This window comes from Schistocerca serialis, chromosome 6 (assembly GCF_023864345.2).
Source record: "Schistocerca serialis cubense isolate TAMUIC-IGC-003099 chromosome 6, iqSchSeri2.2, whole genome shotgun sequence".
NCBI classification, from domain to species: domain Eukaryota; kingdom Metazoa; phylum Arthropoda; class Insecta; order Orthoptera; family Acrididae; genus Schistocerca; species Schistocerca serialis.
In genome coordinates this window covers 190707142-190719819 of record NC_064643.1, presented here as the reverse complement: position 1 = coordinate 190719819, position 12678 = coordinate 190707142, and the positions used below count along the sequence as shown (strand labels likewise).

The 12678-nt window shown below is 45.1% G+C and overlaps 1 protein-coding gene across 1 annotated transcript in view; it reads left to right on the top strand.

The window, feature by feature from the left end:
- The window catches only part of LOC126484322 (monocarboxylate transporter 12-like), a 192601-nt gene that overhangs the window by 126675 nt on the left and 53248 nt on the right, over positions 1–12678 (top strand). The window contains exon 3 of the mRNA XM_050107764.1: positions 11433–11559. Coding sequence (XP_049963721.1) covers positions 11433–11559 — 127 coding nt within the window. The remainder of the gene's footprint in view (positions 1–11432; positions 11560–12678) is intronic.

The following is a 12678-nucleotide window of genomic DNA, read 5'->3' as shown; positions in this document are numbered from 1 at the left end:
CTCAGCGATATTGGCCGCAGTGAAGGAACAAATTTCTAACATTATTGCTTTCTTTAAGACCATGTTGCGGTACTAAAAATCAGAACTGCCAGCCAACGAAGAAGCATCATATCTGAAAGCCCTCCTATTTAATATGCATTTCACGTTAACGACTGATTACAAAGTACTGAAACACTGCTGGCGAAAACGTCAAGGCTGTTCCTCGCATGATCACCTGCGATCAGGATGTAACGGCTGTTAATTTCTGAATAGTGAAACTCATGATTTTCAGCTGTTATTAGTTTGTTAAGGACCATGGTCTGAAAGACAGACCATCCTACCAAAACTTGGGGCGGATGGGGCATTTGCCAACGGAACTGGAAGATGGTTCACTCTGCGTGGCCATTAATACCGAGATTAAATATTTTACTGGTTTGCTGATTATGCTGATACTTCCGGAAGTATTTATAATACTGGTTGTTCATCTCGAACAGACGGAGGCCTCTTTCATCTCGCCAGGCACTTCACATTTTACGACGTTGACGTAGATATGATAATCGTTTTATTTAGCACGTAACATAAAGGTACTGCCAAACATTCACGACACATTCTTCTAGAAGTCATTTTCTACAACTTTTTACAGTACGTTCACCATGGGAACACAAGCGAACAAAACATATTACTGTTTCAGATGAAACATTCTTACAGGACATGTTGAAAATACACTGATGGTTGTTTCCATTTAAGTCGTAATTCTTGTTTTCACAGTATTACGTGACAAACATATGGGAAGAAGTGGACCAGTTTCATATCCTCCACATTCTGTGCAACGAAGCCCACTAGGCTTTTGTTTGTGAGGACATGTGAAATTTATCATTTTTTATTTATCATATATTTTTTATTATTTATTTATTGCCAAATTATAGACCTGTTACCTGATGTTTTCAAACAAGTCGTACAACATACAAATTTCTTTTTTCATCTTTTTTGCAGTTTTCTTTTGTTTTGTTTTATCTAAAATATTTTACAAATAATACTTTTCAAAACAACAATATTTTAAGGTTGAAATATAAATAATTTTTTTAAGAAGAATATAAAGAGGTGATGGGATAGAGGAGAAATTTGAATTGCTCATTCGTGTACAGCATTTCGTGACTTCTTGGCTGGATCACCAGCACCTTATGCTTATTTACTGTCACATCTCGTCTTCCTCCCCATGTTCCTCTTCATTGTCACTGTTTTCGCTGTCACTGTGGCTATCGCTGTCCACCCCCTGGAGATTGTTATTACGTTGCATAAAGGCATATCTGTTATGTCGTGTCCGCAGGTACTCTTCTTGTGTCGTTTTTGAAATACTGTTTGCCTATATGTTTAGCTGTACCCATTCTTCTTCGTCTCTTATTGCTGTGTATATATCTATGTCTGTTTCTGTGTAGTCTTAGTGTATGTCTATTGTTCGCATAATGCGCACAGAAAAAGACAGTGTGTTCTGGGGAACCTTCTTCCCCGCATGTGCATGTAGGTGTCTGCCTCAGACTCACGCGGCTTAAGTGCGTGGGTTAAGGCCCGTGTCCGGTTAAGAAATATATCATGCCGCAGGTAGGATCGATATATTTCATTCTCAACCGCTCTTTTATGTCAGGGAGGAAGTTGTGCAGTCTACGTCCCTTATCACTTAAATCCCGTCCACCTTGCCATGTATCTAAACGCCAACTTTTAAGGTGACGTATTGTCTGTATCGGCACACCAATTATTGTGTGTACCTTATCTAGTCTCCCCATCTTTAATCGGTACCGTGCAGCTCTGTATTTGATCGCGATATCAATGGGGAATATTCCGAGCACCACGCACGGTGCATCCATTGAGGTGGTGCCGAAGGCCCCAGATAGATTAAGTAAGACATTTCCGTGCCCTCTTCTGACATATGCTTTGTTGGTGACCACGTTTAGTCTAAGTGCCACGTGCTAGCTGCGAAGCTGACAAGGGAACCTCCCCATCGCACCCCCTTCAGATTTAGTTATAAGTTGGCACAGTGGATAGGCCTTGATAAACTGAACACAGATCAATTGAGAAAACAGGAAGAAGTTGTGTGGAACTGTGAAAAAACAAGCAAAATATACAAACTGAGTAGTCCATGGGCGACATACGCAACATCATGGACAATGTGAGCTCAGGAGCGCCGTGGTCTCGTGGTAGCGTGAGCAGCTGCAGAACGAGAGGTCCTTGGTTCAAGTCTTCACTCGAGTGAAAATTTTACTTTATTTTTGCATAGTTATTATCTGTCCGTTCGTTCATTGACGTCTCTGTTCACTGTAATAAGTTTAGTGTCTGTGTTTTACCACCGCATCGCAAAACCGTGCGATTAGTAGACGAAAGGACGTGCCTCTCCAATGGGAACCGAAAACATTTGATCGCAAGGTCATAGGGCAACCGATTCCTCCACAGGAAAACACATCTGATATATTCTATACGACACTGGTGACGGCATGTGCGTCACATGACAGGAATATGTTGTCGACCCACCTAACTTGTACACTTGGCGAATGGGTAAAAAGATTCTTCTACCTTGCCCGATTTAGGTTTTCTTGTGGATGTCATAATCACTCCCAAAAAAGTGATGAAAACATAAGAGTTTGTCACATAAACTGAAATTAAAAAATTAAACTTTTTACTCGATGGAAGATTTGAACCAAAGACCTTTCGTTCAGCAGCTGCTCACGTTACCACGAGACCACGGCGCTCCTGAGCTCCCGTCCTCCTTTATGTTGCGTATCTTCCACATGGACTACTCAGTTTGTATATTTTGCTTATTTTTTCACAGTTCCACACAACTTCTTCCTGTTTTCTCAATTGATCACTGTGCCAACTTATAACTAAATCTGAGGGGGGTGCTATGGGGAGGTTCCCTTGTGAGTACTGATTCGAAGAGCGCACAGTGGTATGTCCGTATGACTGATAGAGGTGGTCTGCACTGTTTCGAATTTAGCCGCACCAGTTTGTGTAGTATTTTTTCTGATGCGTCTGTTTTAGCCTTATGTGTTCGTGGAAACTCAGTTTCTCATCTATGTGTACCCCAAGATAGCGCTTAACGTGTGCTCGTTTGATGTTTGTGTCCCCAATTTTAACTGAAGGATTCCTTTGGAGCGATCCTTTCTGTAATGTGTATGTTGTTTTATTATCGACTATCCTGAGTTTACTGTTGTGACACCATTGTATAAGTCTTTGTTGTATTCCACTGTCTTTCTCTTCTAACTGGGCTCATTTGTTTGCAGTGACTACAACTAATAGATCATCTGCGTAGGCGACAATTCCGTCTAACCTGTCATCCCCATCTGGAACTTATAGGAGGGGTTCGATTGTTATGTCCCGGAAGATGGGGCCGCAGGTCGACCCTTGAGAACAGCCTTTGGTAATTCTTTTAATTACTTTTCGGCTGTAAATCTGCCGTTCGACTACTCGGTCTTTACAGTAGTGTAGGAAGCCGTTTTACAGTGATTGTGGTACCTCACGATGTCTTAACCTTTGAAACACAGCGGGGCACCAGAGATTATCGAATGCCCCGACAGTGTCAATCATTATTGCCATGGCGTATCCCTGTGATGTAGTATTAACTATGTGTAGGGGCTGATTGACGGCATCATCTATTGATTTGCCAGTTCTGAAGCCGAATAGGTGTTGGCTCATACCGCTGAGAGCTATGTGTGTTTGCAAGCACTTACACAGTACCTTATCCTCTATCATGCATCGGGCCCTGGTACGAGATGCAGACAATATTGTTGAATGCTGCGGAACACGGCGGACTGATGCTAGTGAGAAAGTTCGTCCGACGTTTCCATCGACGTAAGTATTGCAAACGATATAGAGAGGGCTTGCATTATGTGATATCTCAAGCGATATGATGCAGCCTTATCACGCTGCATAAGCTAATCTTTCACGATATCCTGAAAAACATGACAGTTGAATTATTCTCTTCCACATAGTGCGGTTGTACTGTCCCTCATCCCACCACTTCTGTGTGTCCTACGTGCCAAGGACATTATTAGGAAAATTTAGATCCGCCGACTGCAGGTTATAGTAACACCTAGTCGCTGAAGTCAGTTACGATTTTACCTAAGTCTCTGTCCCAGTGGATTCAAACCAGAGGTGTTAGCTTCCCTCTCATTAAAAACAGAGCTGGAGCATGAATGCTGTCAGCTTAACATGAAGTTTTCTTTACACAATATAATTGTTTTCCTACCTCATACCTATTTCTTTTTTACAAGTACTACTTCACAACTAAAAATTTATCTGTTGAGTAGATGGAGCTGACATTCAAAAATTCTTTTAATTTGCTTTGAAATGCTGGTTGGCTATCTGTCAGACTTTTAATGTTATTTTCTAGATGACCAAAGATTTTTGTGGCAGCTTGATTCACTCTTTCTGTCCCAAAGCCAGACATTGAAGCGTTCCTAATTTCTTCGCGAAAGAAACATCCAGAATAATCTACTTCGGTCGGGAAGCTGCACTGGGTTTTAGCTCCCTAATTAGAACAGTTCTGAGAAACACCAGAAGGGAGATGTTCACAGCACTTAAACCTTTCGGAAGTTGCATTAAGTAACTATTAAAAAAAAAAAAAAAAAAAACTAAGTGGTCAAAGCTCCCAAAGTTGACTGAACATGGCAGTGCTTTACCGGCGCCAAAATGAAACTTTTTTGAACTGTGGAAGGAAATTAGCGTTTTCAGGTCAAAAACCATTATTATTAACCGTAGTTCTCTTTTACTCCAATGGTGAGTATCCATATTTTTATCTGTAAGCAAAATCAATCCCTGATACTTGCTCCTGGAAGGTCTGCGGGACTAACAACATGATTTACAGGGGCGTTCAGTATGTAATGCAATACGTTTTTCTATCCTTGGTCAATTTCGGTTGAAAAAAAATCCGGATTTTCTTATGGGGACATGGTGCAATATTCCGTTTCAGCCCCTATAGTTTCATGAAGTTCCGATAGGCGACAGTGCTATACGTACCCTCCAAAATGGCGTCTGTAACGTAAGTGCGCTCCAAGCAGTGCTGTGTCATTGAGTTTCTTTTGGTGGAAAACCAGAGCATCGGGGATATTTGTAGGAGGTTGCAGAGACCTGGCAGTGAACAAAAACGCGGTGAGTCGTTGGGCGAGGCGTCTATCGTCATCGCATCAGGGTCGTACACAGCTGTGACTCCTGCAGGGTTGGAACGTGCGGACACACTCATTCGGGGTGACGGACGGATCTCAATCAAACATCTTGTTGCTCAACTGGACGTCTCTGTTGGTAGTGCTGACACTCACGCCCACTACTTGTGGTACTCAAAGGTGTGTGACCACTTGGATCCTCGCCGCCGAACAGAAGATCGTAAAAAGCCACGAAGGACCGTCTGTGCGGATTTCCTTGCACGTTATGAGGCTGATCGTGACAATTTTTTTCGAACGTTGTACCGGCCGCGGTGGCCTAGCGGTTCTAGGCGCGTCAGTCCGCAACCGCGCAACTGCTACGGTCGCAGGTTCGAATCCTCCTTCGGGCATGGATGTGTGTGATGTCTTTAGGTTAGTTGGGTTTTAGTTCTAAGTCTAGGGGACTGATGACCTCAGATGTTAAACCCCAAAGTGCTCAAAGCCATTTGGACCACTTTTATCGAACGTCGTCACAGGCGATGAAACTTGGGTTCATCATTTCGAACCAGAAACAAAACGGCAATCTATGGAGCGGCGCCACACAACCCCTTCTCCGAAGAAAAAGTTCAAAGTCAGGTCGACGATCTTCTGGGACTCTAAATACATTATTCTGTTTGGTGTACTCCCTAATAGTACAATGATCAACTCTGAGTGTATAGTGCAACCTTCACGAAATTGCAGAAACGACTTCAGCGTGTTCGTCGCCACAAAAAAAAAAATGCAAGAGAACTTTTCCTTCTCCGTAACACCACAAGACCTCACACAAGTGTGCGCACCAGAGAGAGCTCAGAAACCTTCACTGGACTGTTGTGCCTCATCCGACCTACAGCCCGGATCTCGCACCTTCCGACTTCCATCTGTTTGGCTCAATGAAGTACGCTGCTGCTGTAAAACACTGGCGTCATCTGCCAGGTGTGGGGGCAGTGTAAGCAGCGTAGCTGCTGTTCCTGCTTTGACCTCAGGGTTGAACTGTGTTGCCTATCTGGTTGAGCTGCCCTCAGTGAGCGTCCTTGGAGATGCTCTGGCTACTCCTGCAGGAGGTCGGGCCAACGTGTTGTCGGCCTGTGGTGGACCTGGCGGCCCAGCCCACGAATCAGGCGGCTGCCAGAGTGTTCTGCAGTGTTGTAGAACACTCTGGCGACGTGCCGGAAGCGATCCCGCAGTAGCGGGACGCCTGCTTCCTCGTGAAGCATCCTCGCTGGGTAGCGAGGCGGCTTGTGGAGGGCAAGGCGCAGCGCCCTGTTTTGGACGCGCTGGAGCGTCGCGATGTGCGTGGCGGCAGCGTTGCCCCACACCACGGCAGCGCACTCTAGTATCGGCCGAACCAAGGCCAGGTACAGAGTGAGGCCGTGGCGTGGAGGGAGTGTGGAGGAAGGGTTGAGCAGTGGGTACAGCGCACGAAGGCGCCCCATTGCTCGCCCCCTGACGTCACGGACGTGAGGCAGCCACGTCAGGTGCCGATCGAGCGTCACCCCGAGGTATTTGCCAGTCCGCAACCATGGGATGGGGCCTCCCATGACCGTGACCGGCTGCAGGTCCGGAGGCAGCCTCTTTCTGCTGAAGACGATGGCCTGGCTCTTCGCAGCGTTAAATTTTAAACGCCATTTAGTGGACCAGGCACCCAGGACGTCACATCCGAGTTGGAGGCGACGGCGCATCTCGGCCGCGTTCATGCTACGGGTGACCAGCGCCGTGTCGCCAGCATAAAGTGCTAACTCCACGCGTGCCACCCGCGGAGCGCCGGCTGTGTAGAGGGAGTACAGCAGGGGGCCGAGAACCGACCCCTGCGGCACTCCCGCGCGAATCTGCCGATCGGTGGAGATGACTCCGTCTGCTCGGACGTGGTATGTTCGTCCTGAGAGATAGGAGCGCAGCAGGACCACGTGTGACGTCGGTACCCCGTGTACAGAAAGTTTATACACGAGGCCGTCATGCCACACGCAGTCGAAGGCCAATGAAGTACGTGGATGATGGAGAGGTCCTTGATGCAGCAAGACGTTGGGACCGACGTCGAGCAGTAGAGTGGTACCATGTTAGCAACAAGATGTTTCATTGAGATCCGTCCGTCACGTCGAATGAGAGTGTCCGCACGTTCCAACACTGTAGGAGTCACAACTGGGTGCGGCCGGCAGGCACGCTGGAGATCGGACAGGTGTGCGCGACCTTGCTGCGACGACGACAGACGCCTCGCCCAATGACTTACCTTGCTTTTGTTCACTGCCAGGCCTCCGTATATAATTTGCAAGCACCTACGAATATCTTTTCTCCAAAAGAAACTCAATGATTGCTCTCTAGTTGGGTCCCACCTTTGTTACAGACGCTACTTTGAAGGCTGGTACAGTGCAGCCATCTACTGGAGCTTCATGAAAGTGTAGAGGCTACAGCGTAACTATTCCACAGTGTGCCATCACATATTCCACTCTTTTTTTAACCGAAATTGGTCGAGAAAAAATGTGTTGCATAATTTACTGAACACCCCTTGTACATTTAGTGCCTCGTTGCATAGTAAAATTCCTTCATCATCGTTTGATTTAATTCGACTGCATTCTATTAGTCTAGTTTTACTTTTGTTGACGTTCATGTTACAACTTCTTTTCAGGATACTATCCGGTCCATCCCATTGTCCTTCCAAGTCCTTTGCGGTCCTGCAGTGCTGTGGCCACATCTTTGACAGACGTCGCATCAATTGCTTTTCATCCTGTGTCACATACGACTTCAAAAGAACCTGTCTTTTCGAATTTTGTAATCATTTTCTCCAGACACTTTGCAGATACCGGACCAGTAACTTTTTTCATACCCTTGAGTGTCTATTGGTCAAATTTTTGTTGAATTTTTTTGTGCCATGACGTTTCTCTCTCCGTCAATAACGTGCTGTTAAAATTTGACTTCATTCTGAGCAGTTTTCTTTCTACAACGTTTTGAAACTGTAACTTTGATTAAGGACACCCAGTATATACAGCACGCTTACGATATCCGACCTTGTCTTCTGGGTCCTTCACATTTCTTGTCAGAGAGTGTATACATTCTTCCTCTTTTGTTGCTTATAAACGAAATATGTATCATAAGACGTAGTTATAATTAATCACTGATATTTTCACTTTTATTACCATTTGCATAGCCGTCCGCCGTGGCAGAGCGGTTCTAGGCGCTTCAGTCTGGAACCGCGCGACCGCTACGGTCGCAGGTTCGAATCCTACCTCGGGCATGGGTGTGTGTGACATCCTTAGGTTAGTTAGGTTTAAGTAGTTCTAAGTTCTAGGGGACTGATGACCTCAGATGTTAAGTCCCATAGTGCTCAGAGTCATTTGAACCATTTATATATATTTCCGTATGTTTTCCAATACGTACAAATTGTATACGAGCTATGATACATTCAGCATTATATCCACTTAAATTTCGTGTCTTGCTTCACTTGTTTTCTCGTGACCGCCACTTGCAGAAATTTCCATTGACTTTTTACTGTGAAAATTTTACTGCGCCAATTAAACAGGCATCGAACTTCATCGCACAAACCGACATTCGGCACCTCTTCAAAACAATGCATGGATTTTGTACATGCGTAGAATACTATAGGTTCGTACTTCATTACGAATTAACACTATTGTTTTCCTGTCATTTTTCTACGTATAAAGGAGCCAGAAAGTACATAACAGGGAAAGTGTACAACACACTTCTTACTCATCTTATCCTCTGTATCATAGCCTGCCGAAGTGTTTTATACAGTTTACTATAGTGTAGTCTTATTGTCTGTAAGAACAAAATTATTTACGAATCGGCAGTCAAAAATCAATATTTCTTTATCGGTGCGTGGGCAGAAGCTGTGAAACCTTGTGCTACTCTTCGACTCCTAAGTCACACTCGTCATTCCGTCCATCTGTTACGTAATATCGTTTCTCGCTATTAATCTAGAGACTAGTGACCATATGTAATACTGTATCACTCAGGTACCAACGCCGCGTCCTCTGCTCACCTGGGATAATGTGGTGGCATTTCTAGCTGCATGTGTGAATTCCTACTCCTCCCGGCTTACGGAGCGAAATAAATCTCGTGACATTTAAGAGAACAGTTTCACCATTTCCACAACAAATGAGAGGCAAAGCGTGTTGGTCGAGAAGATAAAAGGATTACTGGAGCCAGAGGCCTCGGCAAACAGTGGAGCGGAAAGATAGCTGCTAGGGTAGGGTGGGTAGGGTTGGGGGGGGGGGGGGGGGGGAGGAGTAGGGGGAGGGGGAGAGGAAGGAGGTTGACCCTGCTGTCAGCGTACGGCGAGCAGAATAGCGGAACCTCAAGTAACAACAGCTAAGCACAGTAACGGAATCTCATCTGCTGGGAAGGAATGTTCGGAGTCAGTGTTGGTTCTACGAGCGATCGACGTCCTTGTTTCAAAGATCAAGAAATACGTCGCCAAAAATATAACAATACCGTAAGGAATTAATAGCGCTCACCTTATCAAATAACAACATTGCATTCGTAACTCCGTAGACTTTGTGCAACTACTCAGTAGTTTCCGGCTAGAAGGTTCTGACATACATGTTCACTTTGACGTTGCGTGGCTGTTTAAGCGCTACTACAGGAATACTTAAGACTCAGCATATATGAATTCCGCTTAGAAACTACCAACCTGTTCAGTAACATTATGACATCGACATATTTCTCTTTTACACCGTGTATGCTACCCCCATATGACCAATAGCGCTAAGAACAGTCCACTCTCACTGGAGGCCAATATGAACATGGAACGCTTCTTCGTATATCCACATTTAAACTCGATGAAGGTGGGACACAGCTGGTATAATTTTTATTAAAAATGAAATTCCTCCGGCTGTACTTAAGATTTTTTATTTACATCGCTACTAGTTTCGGTGTTGCATCAACGCCATCTTCACGCCTGTACACTTTGCTGAAATCAGTTGTGTGTGGCTCAATCTAGAAGTCCGCGGTGTGAGATCAACATGTGGCCCACATGGATGGCAGGCAGTAACTAGCTACTTGTAGACTGAGCCACACATAACTGATTTCAGCAATGTGTACGGGCCTGAAGGTGGCGTTGATGCAACGCCGAAACTAGTAGCGAAGTAAACAAAAAATCTTAAGTACAGTTGGAGGAATTTTATTTTTTAAAAAATGGAACACTGGCAACGGTCCACTGGAAACATACGTGTTTTTAGCGTCATAATGAATGAACAAACACCGCCTGCGTCACTATTTCTTTTGTTAATTATTACCGTTTTCAGTCTACCCTGCAGATAATCTTCAGATCTGACGCGGCAAGCTGTAGCTTGTCTACACTTCGCGCGCCAGATCTGAAGATGATCTACTGGGTAGAGCGAAACCGGTAATCACTCATAAGGGAAAAGGTGATACTAGCAGCATTTGTTCATTACAACAACCTAGGTCTCGGCTTCTGAGATAGGACGTCAATTTTTTACGGCACGTTGACTACACATTATTTATAGGGTCACAAGGAAGAGACAAGCTCGAGGAATTCCTCGTACAAATGGTTAAAATGGCGCTGAGCACTATGGGACTTAACTACTGAGGTCACCAGTTCCCTAGAACTTAGAACTACTTAAGCCTAACTAACCTAAGGACATCACGGACATTCATGCCCGAGGTAGGATTCGAACCTGCGACCGTAGGGGTCGCGCGGTTCCAGACTGTAGCGCCTAGAACCGCTCTGCCACACCGGCCGGCTTTCTCTTACAATTCAGTTCCGTACGTCCTCGGGTAAACTTCACCACAGAATTAGAATAGACGGGAGGCCACCCGTCAAGAACAGTTGTATGCATTCGTAAACATGCAAAGGCATCGTATGAATTCGGGGTCTATTCAGCTTTCGATCTAATTCCCAATATGTTCCCCCTGACGATGTTTTCCCGCAGGCACGGGCGAAACGTTAGTGAATAGTTTAATCCATAGACCTGGTCTCTGTGCCTGGAACTATTAACAGATGTAATACGTAAGCTAAGCGACTAAAAGTCTTTCTTCTGGCTGAATTTTCACCTTGAAGCTGTGTGCTGTTTTTAGAAACTTTCTGGCAAAACGAAACTGTACGTCGGACTGGCACGCGACTCCGAAACCTTTGTCTTACGCGGCGACATGCTCTACCGAATAGCTCAGTCGGTAGCGGATTTGCTCGCGAAAGCCATAGCTTCCGGTTTCGAGTTCCGGTCCGGCACCCAGTCTTAACTCGCCAGTACGTTTCAAAGTAAGTTCTGCTATGCGAACGTTTAATTAATGTGTTATTTGTAATTCGCTTTCCAGATGACGTGCCAGTCGCTGATTTCCGTCTTCAGCCTTCTGTTCGGAGACAAGCTGACGTCCATGGGGCACGAGACGACGAGTGCAGCGCTCATAATGAACATCATGAGCGCCGTCACCAACTTCTCCGGTGAGTCGCTCCGTCACGACGGTTTTGCGTTACGCTACTACCTGGAGGCAACACTGTGCGGTGTAAGACCGCATTCAGACGAATGTTACTTGTGTCGATGTTCGTTGTGACAAAAATGTTCTGCCGTGTAGAAAGTGCTGCTATTCAAACGCACTGCTCACAACAGCCGATAATATTTCCTGTATTTCGGATGCTTTCCGTTTCAATTTCTTTGCTTTTATTTCTCAGCAGATACTCTCGAAAATTCATTACTGATTTAGTTTTTCCATTACACTCTGTAAGAAGACAATGCTTGCAACTGCAAAATATACGGTTATGCAGTCCTACTTACAGAGAACGTCCCTGTGAATTAATATCTTGTACCAAAGTAGCCCCTTATTATAATAGGGTCCCATAGGACGCAACGTACTTCTTAATTCAATGTATACCTTCAGAAGAGTGTTGGATGTTCAACACGCATTTACGTTTCTGGAATAATTATTTTGACCGCAGATAATGAAATGTGTCTTCCATATACAGGATGTCCCGAAAAAAACATCGACAAACTTAAGTGACATGTTCCTTACCCCAAATGGTTCAAATGGCTCTGAGCACTATGGGACTCAACTGCTGAGGTCATTAGTCCCCTAGAACTTAGAACTAGTTAAACCTAACTAACCTAAGGACATCACAAACATCCATGCCCGAGGCAGGATTCGAACCTGCGACCGTAGCGGTCTTGCGGTTCCAGACTGCAGCGCCTTTAACCGCACGGCCACTTCGGCCGGCTTCCTTACCCCAAGACAAGGAAGAAATGTCTAGCAAATAAGGGCCCTGAAAAGCATACCTTAAGAGGTATGAGCACTCGATTCACCTTCGATACTATGAAACATATCTCTTCTGCTATATGGTCTTTGCTTTTCATATTTTGGGAGGAGGTAGTATGGACCAAAACAAGGAAAAAAGTCAGTTAAACACGGGCTCTGAAATGTATATTTTAAGAGCTGTGAGAACTTGTTCGCCAATGGCCTTGCCGCAGTGTTAACACCGATTCCTGCCATATCACTGAAGTTAAGCGCTGCCGGGCTGGGCTAGCACTTGGATGGGTGACCATCCGATCTGCCGAGCGCTGTTGGGAAG